Source organism: Ruditapes philippinarum, unplaced genomic scaffold (assembly GCF_026571515.1).
Source record: "Ruditapes philippinarum isolate M1 unplaced genomic scaffold, ASM2657151v2 ctg2071_1_1_1_1, whole genome shotgun sequence".
Lineage (NCBI taxonomy): Eukaryota > Metazoa > Mollusca > Bivalvia > Venerida > Veneridae > Ruditapes > Ruditapes philippinarum.
Genome location: NW_026863960.1, coordinates 118,649 through 134,937, shown reverse-complemented (window position 1 = coordinate 134,937; position 16,289 = coordinate 118,649). Strand labels below are relative to the sequence as shown.

The 16,289-nt window shown below is 31.7% G+C and overlaps 1 protein-coding gene across 1 annotated transcript; it reads right to left on the bottom strand.

The window, feature by feature from the left end:
* Positions 1–1,617: 1,617 nt before the first annotated feature.
* On the bottom strand, positions 1,618–14,858 carry LOC132723956 (clathrin heavy chain 1-like). Its single transcript, XM_060708762.1, has 9 exons — positions 14,665–14,858; positions 11,918–12,034; positions 11,244–11,346; positions 10,261–10,416; positions 9,657–9,775; positions 8,820–8,984; positions 8,294–8,410; positions 7,642–7,815; positions 1,618–5,656 (listed from the first exon to the last, which is right to left on the bottom strand). Exons 1-9 carry the CDS (start codon positions 14,707–14,709, stop codon positions 5,519–5,521), a joined length of 1,134 nt encoding a protein of 377 aa, XP_060564745.1. The 5' UTR covers positions 14,710–14,858; the 3' UTR covers positions 1,618–5,518.
* Between the last annotated feature and the right edge of the window lie 1,431 nt (positions 14,859–16,289).

The following is a 16,289-nucleotide window of genomic DNA, read 5'->3' as shown; positions in this document are numbered from 1 at the left end:
AAAAGCTTTAACATATACTTATTAACTCAACAGTAAACAGATTTTAACTTCCATTCTGTAAGCTATCTATATATAAACTATTAAACATAAGTTTTAATTGAGACATAAAAAGTTAACACAAATGATGTACTATAATCTAAATCAACAGATCTTTCATATAAATTATATATAGCAAAAACATGGAAAATAATATACAGAGTGCTAGAAAATAATAACCAATATTTGTTAACATTTAGTCAAGGGAATTAACTCTGATATCACGAATTGAGATCAAGGGACATAACTGTCATTTTGATTATTTGGGTCTCCAAGCGGGCATCTTATAAGATCCCCTTAACATTGTGATCTATTTTCAAATAAGTAGTTCATACTTGAAATATATCTTCATAAAAACATTTTAATTTCTTCAATTTTACCATTACATTATCTGGTTTAGATTTAAGATGTTATGAAAACAGTTTTGAATGTAAAAGTATTTTACATGGAAAAAGGTCTCAACTCCCAGGTGGCAGTCAAATTTGGTGGTATTTATAAACATAGGATTATCATAATATATTCTCTTGCAAAACAAAGCAAACATGCATGACTAAGTTAAAGCTATAATTTTATGTTAACAAGAGTACTGTACCATTACATTAAAGTATGAAGTACATTATTTTGTTATTATTGTTAATACAAAATTGTTAAACACAAGATGTTGTCTTTATAGCCCTAAGAAACTTTGCTACAAATACATACTGAAATACTGTATTTTTTCTGGAGAAATATAATTTATATCACTGTCTCGCTCATTTAAATACTAGTACCTTTAATATCATCCAAGGCAAGTGAATGATATAATTAATACTTCCAAAAGTAATTTATGGTTAATGAATTTAAGTTTGTTCTTTTATGCTATAAAATTAAATAACAATTAACAAAATTAGATTCTAAAATTTTTCATCCAATCAAAACTTCAACCATTTCCTTAAGGATTTTGCTGACAACAAATTCACTGTAGGCAGCTGACAATATATATAATGCTTGCTAAAAAAGATTCTGCTATTTTTAGAAATATAAGTTTTTTTGTTGTTCTTTTTCTGATATGTGAATAATTTCATTTATAGTCACTAACTTTAGAGGACGGACAATTCTTTAACCATAGAATAAGACTGACACTATATTATCAATTAAATAAGATTAGAAAATTCAAATGACAAAACTTTTGAGCTGCTCTTTCATGACTAGCAAGAATAGCAATGCCTACAACAATAGCACATATTAAAAAAATCATCTAAAAAGCTGTCAATTTTATCATTATTTATGCCTTACTATTACCATCATTATTTGGTTGGATAATTAGTCACCTAAAATGTTTTAAACCTTTAACCCTTAGAAATTCCCGAATAGACTCCTCCACCTTGATTGTGAAAAAAGAACATTTTCATTTTTAGAGATACCATCATGAAGATTTTAAAGTAGCTTAGCCTGATAAGATTCTTGGATGTTTACACTGGTCTTGACCGAAGAAGAATTATTAAATACATGATCATATATAGCTACATACATTCCTTCCTCAAAGGGGAAAAAAAAACAATGCCCTTCGGCGGTACTCCTAGGTGTACAATAGAGGTCAAAGACAAGTAATTAAATGCCAGTGATCTCAATCCAATCAAATTAAAATAATATCCTAATTGTCGCTCAACTAACCTTCACTACGTAGGCTTTGTAGCGAAGAGTAACAAAGCGAAAATGATGATGTAGCGAATAGTTACAGAGCAAAAACGTTGATCTGATTTTAATGAGATTGCCACTCAATAATACCATCAGTCAATTTTAACTCTGGCCACCTCATCCCCAGTGTGTATAATACCATAAGAATGGGAAGTTAGGCAAGTTTTGCCTTTCATCTGCTTAACAGTGCATGGGCCAATTGGGGATTTATCTTATAATTTAAGCAGGAGTTTATCTATGTGGTACAGTCACCACAATTCTGTAGCAGTGGCCTAGCTACGTCTGATTTGTGCATTATATTCAATGGATATACAAGAAAAAGCAAAAATAAATACATATCTAAATAAAGTCTAAAAAATGGCATATATATATGTATGAAGAGGTAGGTATGTGAATACAATAAATCAATAATTATTATGACGTTACACAGAAAGATACATATTTTAAATGGCATACAATGATTTACTCAACATGAACAAACAAAATACAAAGATGATTTCTATTATAAAATAGCATTTAGCATTTATAATTTTCTTAAAGCTATGAAATATATAACAATATATACACAGGATTGTGTAAACCGTAGATAGTAATTCAACAGTAATCTATAACTTACTGTATGTACTTCTTTCTCAGGCTTAGTGTACATAAAGTTCTATGTTGTAGTTTATACTGTGTACATACAAAGCAAGGATATCATTAAGTTCCACAATTTGGAAGTCAGATACTGCAACATATCTGACACAGAAAGTCACATTATATAGGTAAAGAAGGAAAAAGGTTACATTTTGGAAGTCACAAGCCAAAATCAGGAGAAAATGACTCCCAAACTTCCACTAGTGGAAGCCCTGTACACAAAACTTGTGTCAAAGCGTACATAAACCATACTTATGACAGTGTTCAGAAGCCAAACTTTATGACATGGTGTACATAAACCGAATGTACAGAAACACACATTAAGTCATAGTTTACATAAACAAAACTATGTCACTTATCTGTACAGAAATCAAAATAATGCCATAGAGTGCAAAAACTGTTAACTTCAATTTCACAAATAAAGTTTTATCAAAGGGTAATCAAACAAAATTCAAACCATTGAATCAACATACACATGAATATTACAACAAAATGCATTGAGTTTTGTTGTTGTTGTTGTTAAATAATTAAAGTCACCATAAATAACACTAACAAATTTTATGTGGTAATATTAGCAATGCCCTAGTTCTGGCTTACAAAGACATGAAACAAACATAAGAAATAGCACTGTTCTATGTGAAACTGACATAAGAAACAGCACTGTTCTACATAAAACAGACATAAGAAACAACATTGTTCTATGTGAAACACACATAATAAACAGCACTGTTCTACATGAAACAGACATAAGAAACAACATTGTTCTATGTGAAACACACATAATAAACAGCACTGTTCTACATGAAACTGACATAAGAAACTGTACTGTTCTACATGAAACAGACATAAGAAATTGTACTGTTCTATGTTAAACTGACATAAGAAACTGTACTGTTCTAGGTGAAACAGACTTAAGAAACTGTACTGTTCTATGTGAAACAGACATAAGAAACTGTACTGTTCTATGTGAAACAGACATAAGAAACTGTACTGTTCTAAATGAAACAGACATAAGAAACAGTACTGTTCTGTGTGAAATAGACATAAGATACCACAGACATAAGAAACAACACTGGTCTACATGAAACAGACATAAGAAACAGTACTATTCTATGTGAAAAAGATGTTACAAATGGCAATGCCCTACATGTAAAGAAAACAAAACACTGTTCTACTTTAACATGGCATAACAAGCAGCAGCACAGCTCCACAAGTAAATACAATAATAAGCTGCACTGTTTTATGTGAAAAAACAACAACACATTACAGCAGCACTGTTCAATGTGAACCCCTCCCCGACATAAAAGCACTGTTTAATATGAACAGCAAAATTATAAACAGCACTCTTCCATGTGAAAACAATATAACAGACTGTACTAGTCTACTTATATATTAAATAATTAACAGCACTGAATAGAACATTACAACAGCACTGTTTTATTTGGCAAAAAAAACCCAACATAACAGCACTGTTTTATATGAAAATAACATTATTAACAGCACTGTTCCATGTGAAAACGACATTACAAAGAAGTTGTACTGGGTCTACTTATTTATAAAATATTGAACACTATAGCACTGTTCAACTGTTATATGACATTACAAACAGAACTGTCATACATACTGGTAAATATTAAAATGACATAACAGCTCAACATTACATATATGACACTATATAAAATAAAGCTATTGCACACACTTGTGTTGTAAAATCCTGGCAAAAGACAAATTTGGAATTCCAAAATTTAAAGTTTTTCTATAAAAAAGAACAGATGTATATTTCATTAGATATAAGAACATTTGTATAATAATTGACTGTCGGCATAACAAAATAGCCCTCAACGTCAATTACTTTTTTTAAAATTGACATATTAAAATTCTTAATGAAATTCAATTTTAAAGCTCTTGAAGTAAATAAAAAATTTCTGCATTGTGCCTATTGTTACCTATTCATAATAACACTTAACATTTCAAGGGTAATTCTTTCATTTTTAACCTGTCAATTGACAATGTTTGCTTTTTTTGACGTCACATTAAGTGTTGTTTTCTTATGCCGACGCTCAATTTCATTAGATATACAAGTACCTTTAACAGGTGAATCAGAATTTAAATCTACAACAAAAACTTAATAACTGTGATTTCATTTATGAAATTTAAAATGATATATGCTGAAATATTTATTTGGTGGTCTATCATTTGATACATAATATTAGACTAGATTTCATCTCGTATATCTATACACATGCAAGTAATATACACATAGTAATATAATGCTATGTAAGTTTAACAGAGGGTCTGGACTTTATAATGTAATAAAAAAATCTTACGAAACATATAAAAATGTGTATATCATCAAGATAAGCATGTATAGCTGCAATCATTGAAATGATTTTGCAAAAATATATCCAGACTGAAAACCAAGATGTATGAGAGAAAAAAAACCCTTAAATCAAGATATTTACCAAACCATTCTACACTTAAGATGACATTATACATGTTCTACTGTCACCTAAAATCAGTTTAAGCATTCCATCAGCATTTAAAAAGAGAAATGGGTTTTGTCAAAAATACATACAAATTCCCCCATCCCCATTTTGAGATTTGTTGACAATTAACCATGAGTAGCTGAAATTTCCAAAATTTTGAAACACTTGACTTTGAAGGTCAAGGTATTTTACTATAATGATCTAAGTTATTCTTCAATAATGCGAAACAAAACCCTTGTCTAAAGGTATATTGTGTCAAATTATAATGGCTTCAAACTAGAAGATGAAAATGTGATGGCAAAAAATAAAATGTGTTGACCAACAAACGGGACAAAATTTCATGGCATCCATCCCTTCCCAACACAGTTTGAAACTGCAGCATTTTATCTTTTCACTTTTAAAAACTATTTGTGTTAATAATTTATTCAAGAACAAAAAGCAAAAATTTTTACCCTTTAAAAGAAAAAATCATATTATATATATAAAGGTATCAGCTAACAATGCCTCCTACAAACAAATATATACTGTTAAGTAAGTAATTAAAAACAAATCTATAACGAGAAGTAAAGTGTGAAAAAATATTTACTGGGAGAAAAAAAAAATATTCGAACAAAAAAAAATAATCTTAAAACAATTGTAATACTACACAAAACATTCTACCCAATATATTATATATAATATCACTATGGTAACTGTGAGCTGGACCCCGGCTCGTTGATTGTGACAATTGCCCTCTCTAATCTATCTGCCTGGTTCCCTTTCTTGGCAGTATCACGTACATAGTTGATCAAGGTCTCCTTCTTGATATCAACAGCAAGCACCTGAATCAAAATAATATAAATAATTATACACAGAATAAGATAACATATGTCAAGAAAACTTTAAGACAAAATATTTGTAAAATAGGTAGCTTCATTCCAGTTTGATAACATGTACTTTATAAAAGTTATAAATCTGGGCAAGTTCCTATCATACAGTTAGACAAGTTCCTATCATACAGTTAGACAAGTTCCTATCATACAGTTAGACAAGTTCCTATCATATAGTTAGGCAAGTTTCTATCTTAGTTAGGCAAGTTTCTATCATATAGTTAGGCAAGTTTCAATCATATTTAGGCAAGTTCCTACCATAGTTAGGCAAGTTTCTATCTTATAGTTAGCCAAGTTTCTATCTTATAGATAGAAAGTTAGTCAACAGCAGCTGAACAATTTTCAGTGTTTGGTAATAAAAACAGATCCATGCAGGATTTTACAGTTCAAAGAGAGGAACAATTCATTCAAAATCCAAGCAATAAATTATGCGTCTTGCCTGTCATATTATCTGTGATAATGACCTTAAAGATATGTGTAGGGTTCTGAGTAAATATGTTCTGTGGTAATTGCTGTAAAACAAGCCTGTTTGGTTTAACAGCATACCAACACAATCTAGGTCATATGGCACTGAAACAGGAAAGATGATTTTGGCTAACCTTGGTTTTTACAAACTAAAAGCAACACCTGGGTTTAAACCATCTCATCTGCTGGAGCTAAGAGATGCAAAGACTCCAGTAATTTTGTTGCCTCTTATGATCACACAGAAATAAACTGTGGCTGCAATTCTTTAAATGCAACCCCTCTGAACCCTCCGCATTTTACTTATAAAGCCTTGAGTTTCTCTTTTATGTATCATATATTACCTGTCCCCTCCGTGTAACACCAATAAAACCCTGTGTTTCTGTGTAATATATATCATATTTTACCTGTCCCCTCTGTGTAACACCAATAAAACCCTGTGTCTCTGTGTAATATATATCATATTTTACCTGTCCCCTCTGTGTAACACCAATAAAACCCTGAGTCTCTGTGTAATATAAATAATATTTTACCTGTCCTCTCTGTGTAAACACCAATAAACCCTGTGTCTCTGTGTAATATAAATCATGAATTACCTGTCCTCTACGTGTAACACCAATAAAACCCTGTGTCTCTGTGTAATATATATCATATTTTACCTGTCCCCTCTGTGTAACACCAATAAAACCTTGTGTCTCTGTGTAATATAAATCATATTTTACCTGTCCCCTCCGTGTAACACCAATAAAACCCTGTGTCTCTGTGTAATATAAATCATGTATTACCTGTCCTCTCCGTGTAACACCAATAAAACCCTGTGTCTCTGTGTAATATAAATCATGTATTACCTGTCCCCTCCGTGTAACACCAATAAAACCCTGTGTCTCTGTGTAATATAAATCATGTATTACCTGTCCTCTCCGTGTAACACCAATAAAACCCTGTGTCTCTGTGTAATATAAATCATGTATTACCTGTTCTCTACGTGTAACACCAATAAAACCCTGTGTCTCTGTGTAATAAATATCATATATTACCTGTTTCTACGTGTAACACCAATAAAACCCTGTGTCTCTGTGTAATATATATCATGTATTACCTGTTCTCTACGTGTAACACCAATAAAACCCTGTGTCTCTGTGTAATATATATCATATATTACCTGTTCTCTACGTGTAACACCAATAAAACCCTGTGTCTCTGTGTAATATAAATCATGTATTACCTGTTCTCTACGTGTTGAACACCAATAAAACCCTGTGTTTCTGTGTAATATAAATCATATATTACCTGTCCCCTCCATGTAACACCAATAAAACCCTGTGTTTCTGTGTTATATAAATCATATATTACCTGTCCCCTCTGTTAAACACCAATAAAACCCTGTGTCTCTGTGTAATATAAATCATGTATTAACTGTCCTCTCCGTGTAACACCAATAAAACCCTGTATCTCTTTTATATATCATATTTTACCTGTCCTCTCCGTGTAACACCAATAAAACCCTGTGTCTCTGTGTTTATTGTTGAGGTAAAGATGATATCCTCTGAGACCCTCATACTGCATAGACATGTTGACGTCTCCATATCACATAGAAACAAACATCCATACTTTGTCAGCATAAATACCAGTCCATACTCGGCAGACACCTGTCATTACCATAGAACAGTACGTGAATTACGGTCAGACATACACAATTATATAAAAAATTTCTTCATGTTAATGGTGTTTTTTTAAATTAAAATCAACACAGTAAGATTATATTTCAACTTTCCAGCTTTTACAATTGATAAAAAAACTTCTAAAAACACTCTCAGCTTTAAATCTAAGTGGCAATGGTCAACATGTCAGTCTTGTTATTTCAGGATTGATGGCTGTGTGGATTCAAACCCTGTAAGAGGCAAGCCCTTCATTCCTCATGCAACACTTATTACAGTTATTGTTAAGTACTGGTTGATTCAAGGAATAGCTTCAAGGGTGTATCTACCAGACTATAGCTTCCTATGCAAGTGAGACAAAATAAATTCTGTATAAACAAAAACTCTGAAAAACTCCTACTGCTTGTTCAGAATTCTATGATTCAAAGTTAAAATCCCTATGATTCAAAAACAGTGCATGCGTACTTACATGTAATGCCACTGGGAAGTCATACTGCTCAGGCATTTCTCCAAAATGTATCTGATCATAGGTGTTCCTGGGGGCAAAGTTACCTGTCTGGTAAGGTCCAAGCTCTATCACATGTACCTGTAACATCATCATATAATAGTAATGAAATAAATATCTATATAACTTGACTGTTTATAAAAAGCTCCATCTGTAAATGTTGCAAAAAATTAAAAATAGAGCATGCTCCAACTTCTTTCTAAACATTAATTGAGGTGTACTTATTTTTCTCAGTCAATAATGTTAAGAAGTAGAATGGAAAAGGTTAAGAAAAAACAGTATTCAATGGCAAGTGTTTTGCATGTGTGCGTTTTTGCATTTGTGTTTATTTTTTATTTGTGGTATCTTGTTACAGTTCCTCAAATAAATTTATTAGCTACTTTCCTCAATTGTTAAAATATCTAACATGCTTTTAAGCACACATGTTTGACTATGATTGGTTGGAACTTGACTATGATAATGAACTACGACTATGAACTAGACAACTTACTTTTCCATAGGAACTGATGTCCCTGGAGCCAACACAGAATACGGTTGATGGGCAAGAATTACCAGCAAATTTATAAGTGTCAAAACAGACAGCATGACATGCTATCACCTGAGTTATGTCCTCATCCATATTGTATAGCTGTGTGAGACCTGAGATTCTGTCCTCCTGTATAAGTAAATAACTAATTGTTCAATAAATTCCGTATTGAACCTACGCTCATTCAGTAACTTCTAAATTACACAATATATTTATTTGCTAGAAGTAATTACAAATAGCCAAAGCATACTGTACACATATTCTATACTTTAAAAGTAAAAATATTCATTTTAAACATTTGAATTTACAAATTGAAATTAGAGAGTGGCGCCATGGCCAAGTGGTTAAGGCATCAGACTAGTAATCTAAGGATTGCCGACCCCATGGGTTCAAACTTTACATTCATTGCTAAGTACTGGTTGGTTCCAGGTACGGATCTGAGAGAGTTTCAATAAGCTTATAGCCTCCTACACAATCGAACTAAAATAAATTTGTATTAACTAAATTGAAATTAATATAAATGTAAAATATTTACTGTAAGATAAGTTCATTTGGAGGCCAAGAAAGGCATACGTGCCAAAGAGAAATTAGAGTATACTTTACATTTAATCACAGTGAATCTTAACGGAACAATCCAGAAAACAAAGTTGTAGAGTAATTATTAATTTTCAACTTTTAAATTTTTTTCATAAAGCTTATGTAATTTCCCACTCACCATAATTGTACCTTTGTCACTTAAATTACAAAGCAATGACATAAGTATCTAATTCAACTTCATATCAATTTACAATGTATAATTACCTCAGGAGTGAGTCCAGTAATTGCAAACCATCTTAGATTACTGTCGGCTTTGTAACTTGTGATTTCGCTAAATGCAAGTCGACTGTGCCGCAAAAATACTTTATCTGGCTGACTGTCTTCTAAAAGACAATAACATGGGATTTAATTACTTCTATATTAACTGTACAAAAAAGTCAAACAGAATTTCCCATAATCAAAACTTGGTTTAATCCAAGTTGGTTATGAATATAAAATCTCCGCTTTTTCTTTAAAAAGTAGTGTTTCAAATGATTAAAAATGATCAAACTTCAGAACAAGTTGTGTTTTTTTTTTCACTCACTTTTTTTTTTCTATTTATTCATTTAACATCAACACAGCATCTAGTCAGACCTTTGAATTATTTTAAATAGTCATTAAATACTAGTTATTTTGAATAATGCCTTACAGCACATGTTTATGTATATACATGAAACTAAATGATATCTTGCTCCCAGAAATAACTCTACTTGCACTGAAAGTAAAAAGTCTTCATTTCACAGCTTTTTTCGTAATTTGAATTCATTCTAGGTCCAAATAATAAATATATTTAAATAGATTTTCTAAATCTAAACACATAAGAACTTACTAGTTTTAAACAAACTCCAGTGAAAGACTGCAGTATCAGTTACTATAGCGATAATGTCTGAGTTAAGCCACGTCCAGTAACAAACCGGATCATGTATCTTAGTTTTGGTCAGCATCAATTTAGTCTCCACATTAAAGATCTCAAATCTCTGATCAGCTGAAAAAAAAACAACAACAACATAATTTTCATTATTCATTGTTTAAAGTGACATTATGCCTATCTAAGATTAAATGATGAGCATCCAGGTAAAATTAATGGGGTGTGTCCAGTTAAAATTACAATAACTTATCATTTTCTCAAATTTGTTTTCAATTATATAATAAACTTTAAATGAGAAAACAATAACTCCTGTGACCCACATAGATATCTATAAATATATCCTTCAGAAAAAAAGTTTGGACAGTCTTTCTATATTTTAGGCAGATTTTATATTTTATCCTAGACATTTGTCATTATCGATTATTGTTAAATCAGCATTATATTAGTCATTAATTGTCAATCTATTTAAGTATACAATTAACTTATTTCAGTTTGACATAGAAAAAATGAGAATACTGTCACTTTAACACTTAATCGGACAGAAAGAGATTAGCCTTTTCCACCAGTACACCGGTAACTCACCTACAAATATGTGTAGGGGCTATATTAGTAATAAGAAAAAATATGTACATGTAATTCACATTGCAAACAAGTGGTTTCTACAAAAATAATAGTTTTTATCCTAATGTATTTAGTACCATTCAAGAAAACAATAATGAATGCCTTTAATATTAGCTCAGTGGTAGTAAATATAGTCAGGTGTGTGTAGATGCATTTCGGCAAACTACAGCTACCACAACCGGTACTCTGATGTTTGAATAGTGCACTAAACCACATCGAGGGTTTACCACAAAACTGCAATGAAATAAAGAAGGACATACAAAAGTCTTGCGGTCAACCCTCGATTTATAGAAAGTTTGAAACCCTGATGATAAATTTCTTACCTTTTAGTGCGATGATAGGTTTTGTGGGGTTCATAAGGACAGAATCAGCACTTGTCTGTCCAGCATATGATACTGACCCATCCTTCAAACTTAACACAGTTACCTGTAAATAAGCGAGTTTTTATTAATTATATACTTATAAATGAAATAATAAATGATGACCTTATTGAGAAATATTGTGGTATGAAAATTATCAAATTTCACTTCCAGCTACTGCCACTCGCTCATGAAATATTTATTTTCATACCACTCCATGAAAATAAATCCTGTATTAATAGGAAAAAAGACAAACTTTAATATCCTCTATCAGCTTACCTAAATATATATGCACTTTTCCAATATTAAACAATACTAATCACTTAAATCTATTCCATTTTTCAACTTAATGCCAGGTTACCATAGTTACACTGTATCAGTTAACTACTAAAAATGTCAACTAATTATAATTTTGTCTTTAAAAATCATAGTAAAATTTAATTTATTAATTAAACTAATAACTCCTAAATCAATAATAAATTAGAAATTTGTCCAACAAACAAAAATGCCAGCACATTCCACTGTTTTGTCAGTTTACAAATGGACACCATGATAGACTGATGGACAAGGGCATCTTTATATGCTCTGCTCTTAGAAGTGGGGGACAAAAAATATATTTTGATAATAAAAACTTGTACCATGCATTTAGTGCCATCTTCTTTTTTCTTGCCATGTCTTATTGCGATCCATCTGTCCGAGGACAAGGTCACTCTCGACCAAGTCACTTGTTCTTGGGGTATACCTACATTAGTCAGCTGGAAAAAAAAACAATAAAAAATGTTTGGTTTAGTCATCAGTGATATTTTCCCTATATTTTACAGCCTAGTGCACACTCTCCTCTTCCTAAAAAATATTGATATTTTCTTCTAAAATTGGTACACATGTATTCCCCCTTAAATGCCACAATGCACATTTGTCACAAGAATGATGATCCAGGACCTTTTCTACCTACAACACAAGTTGAAAATTGCAAATCTTTTACTAAGTCAAGTGCAAGAACTTGAATAAATGAATAAATCCAAAAGTCAACCCTCAGGTGCGCAACTTAACATGCTGATTAACATTTCTGTAAAGTTTCATGACTCCAAGTCAAATCCTTACTGGACTATGTGCGACAAAAGAGGAAAACAGCAAATTTTACTCTATCAAGGGCAAAAACTCTATAAATACAGTCCAGACTGCCTAAGCGACCCCCTGATTTAAACGACTCCCTGTCTTATCCGACCTTGTTTCAGTACTCCCAACGTATTTTCCTATATGAATGGTCTGAATTAAACGACTCCCTGTCATATGTGACAAGCGACCCTAATTGTCTGGTCCCAATGCAATGTTTTGTCTGATTTAAACGACTTTCACACCTTTTAATTGTCCGTTGATCAGATAAAGAATACATATAATAACACCCAGAGGGCCAAAATAATTAAGTCCAATTATAATCCAGCACTGTAGCAAACAAAGTCTACACACCTCTATCTCAATTACACAGTTAGCATGTAGATACATGCAGGTACATGCAGGTACCAAGTGATGTAGCGTCTGTTCATGGGAAGCATGATATGCAATCGATGTGTGTGTAATGTACAGAATGGCCTGAGTAAACTGGGTTAAGACTTGTGTTAGATTTTTTTTTAATTATAGAGTGCCCACGGAAGATTTTTTAGGCAGCATTTTTTTAATTTACCTTTCTATGGCTGCATAATTAATACGGGAAAAATATTAATGCCAAACCAGAAAAAGCTTTGGATATGGATATGTTTACAGTAAAGATCCTGTAACACAATTTTTTCATGGTTTTATTTCATAAATATGCTGCTCAAATTAAGATTTGTCAATATTGTAAGTTCAAATAAGCATAATTTAGAAAGATATCACCCAATTTAACATTTCATGTAAATAAAGGCCATTAAAGGGAGGTAATTAGAACTTTATTTTCTATAAATTCTAAGTCAAATTTTCCAATAAGAAATCATTGCATGTAATTTATTGATTAAATATAATGTGCACAAATATTTGCAGTAAACATTTTACATATTCTTTGATGTTTGAAAATTGTTTTATTTGCATAATTATATCCATATATATTTTTTTTGCAAGATACGTAAACACAGTAACAATATCAATCACAAAACATACAGGATCTTTAAGTCACATTGGTATATAGACAGATAGATGATATTTAAATTTAATTTTCTTTGAGACTGTATTTAGAGACTCCCTGTCATATGCGACTTTTTTTCTGAAGATCCCTTGGAAAGTCACATATGACAGTAGTCTCGACTGTAATGGAAAAAATCAACAAGCAAACAGCTAGGCCCCCAACTGCACATGCTGTCCTGACTAACATTTCTGTAAAGTTTCATGATTCTAAGTCAAATATATTTTCAGCTACATGCAGCACAAACTGAAAATTGAAGTTTACCAAGTCAAGGGCAATAACTCTTAACAAAAGAGATTTAATCAACAGACAAAACTAGGTTTCAAAAACCCTTTAAAAATGTGATTTAAAAATTCTTTTTAAAAGGTTTATTTTAGCTCAACCCCTTTTAAAAGCTACATATTGGGCAAACATGGAATGAACACACACAATGACGGAACAGATGAACGAACTATGGTAAATCTAAATGCATTAAAAAAATAAAATCAGACATGTTTCATTTGAAACATTAATGCCCCAAAAGGCTTGTCTTTTATTCCTTTATGTTGAAGAAAAAAAAAGTTTTATGTTTTAAACTTTTAAATCAGGTTTTAAAAAATGTGAAAAAATTTAAATTTTAGTAGGGGTTGTGATTGTTCACTGGTCTGCAGTCTTAAAACAAATATGAACTCTCATAGTTTTGACTTCCACTGTTCCAGAACTTTGTCTTTGTATGTTGCTTTTAGGATTTTTATCATTGGGTAACAGCAATACAGTATGTCTCAGTTCTTGTTGCCTTTCAATATAAAAATGGCTTCAGTGAAAAGGTTTAGCAATAGTTGGTAGATCTGTGAAACGGTATTCTGAGGTTTCGGTTCGTGTCCCGGTCAGGCTGCACATTTTTTCACCCTGTGGCATTTGGCGCCCAAAGCGGGACCGTGACTGCATACAGCTCAGAATTTATTAACATGCTCTGTAACTCAGTTAAATTCGAGGATGTTCAATATAGCAGCCCCTGGGAGTATGTCACGGTTCAGAACTGTTCACTATTTTGGGGAGTAAGCCGCCAGATAGCTCAGTCCGTAGAGCCGCGGAACGGTTTTCCAAGGGTTCTGGGTTAGAGTCCTAGTCAGGCTGCACATTTTTCATACCCTGTGACATACTATTAAACATGTTATGATGTTTTCTGACTTCTCTTTAGCTAGAACACTGTAGAACAGTTACATTCACCTGCTCAGTGTGCATACTGACCTTTATGAGTTCAGTTATCGTGACAGGAGGGCCTATTTCGGCCATTCTCGTTAGCAGTGCATCAGAATTTATCACATATTGTCAGCTGAAATGATTTTGACAAGTGACTTTCCTTACGATTTGATCAAAAGAACTTTTGCAAACTTTTTTCTATTTTTTTTTCTGAAGTTCACTCTTCATCAATGGAAATACAAAAATAGTGGTCCAATAATACGAAATTAATTTTTTTCCCGAAAAGATCGTTTAAATATCGAAAAAAGGTAATTTTTGGCGGAATGTAAAGAATTGAATTTTGTTTTAAAATTTCCCAGGGTACAAAAATCAAGGAAGTAGATACATGTATTACCTTACCAATTCATGAAGTTACAGGGATGTAAATGGTTTGTGTCCCTTTAAATATAAAACTTACAAGAAGATGACATAGATTTGATTTGTGATCTGTAGGTACGTATATATCGAGATTGAACACCTGATTTTGCAAATGTCAGCCATTAATTTTGTGTTATTTTCTTGTGGATTGATATCAAGTTGGTTTTTTGTTGTTGTTTTTTTCTCTCTTTAAAAAAAACAAAAAAACAGCAGGTGTCCGGTTCTTTGCTGCAGCTGTAAAAAGTTGCCCTGTAGTTTATTTCAGTGTTGTTATATATTTTTTCTGGTCCATCGGGTCATTTATTTCAAAATTTTTACTATTGAGGATAAAATAACGCTTCCAGTGCTAGGGGGATACATTACATTATTTCCATGAACAGACTTTATCACTCCACATCTGATAAAATATTGGCTCTTGGGAAACCGTTTTTATTCACTTTCTGCATGATCAGGGACGCAGCCAAATAAGTTATTGGTCTTGTTAAAGTTGTTTATGCTGATGATGCTCTAAATATAAGCTCGAGTATTTTCGATACTTCTTGGAGTAAGGTGCATGTGAAATGTGGGGTACTGTGAATATTAAAGATCCTGTATGTGGTTTACCACACTAAGTATAATTATATATATGTACATAATTATGGAAATAAAACAATTTTCAAACATCGAAGAATATATAAAATATGTACTGCAAATATGTGTGCATATTATATGTAATCGTTAAAATATATGCATTCATTTCTTATTGTAAAATTTGACTTAAACTTTATAGAAAAATAAACTTTTATTACCTCCCTTTATTTACATGAAATGTTAAATTCTGTAATATATTTATAAATAATGATTTTTCGAACCTGCAATATTGATAAATCTTAATTTGAGCATCATATTTAAGAATTAAAACCAAAAAAAAGAATGGTGTTACAAGATCTTTAACTCCTGTATTGTTAAAAAAGACGTTTATGTTGTTAAAAACTTGTATTATGACAAATTGCACATGGAAGCTTTACAAACACAAAAATTCTGCTAATGATGCTATTCTTGGTGAAACTGGAAGATATACATTATACGAAAATATAATTACACAATCAACAAAATACTTTAGAAGGCTTTTCTACTCAAAAGCAACCTCACTGGTATACTCTGCATATTGAGAAATTTTAATCTTGCAAGCAAACAACAGAAATAGTTGGGTATCAAGTATGATCTTGTTTTAGATAATCTTAACGTCACCAAACATTAGTATTATTGTAAGAAAT

Excerpts from the sequence above, each read along its gene's own strand:
- LOC132723956 (XM_060708762.1), bottom strand. The coding sequence starts at position 14,709 with ATGGCCGAAATAGGCCCTCCTGTCACGATAACTGAACTCATAAAG. Across the intron at positions 9,776-10,260 it reads CTGGAGTTTGTTTAAAACTA|AAGACAGTCAGCCAGATAAA; the intron begins GTAAGTTCTTAT and ends ATTGTCTTTTAG. Across the intron at positions 5,657-7,641 it reads GTGTTACACGGAGAGGACAG|GTGCTTGCTGTTGATATCAA; the intron begins GTAAAATATGAT and ends ATTTTGATTCAG.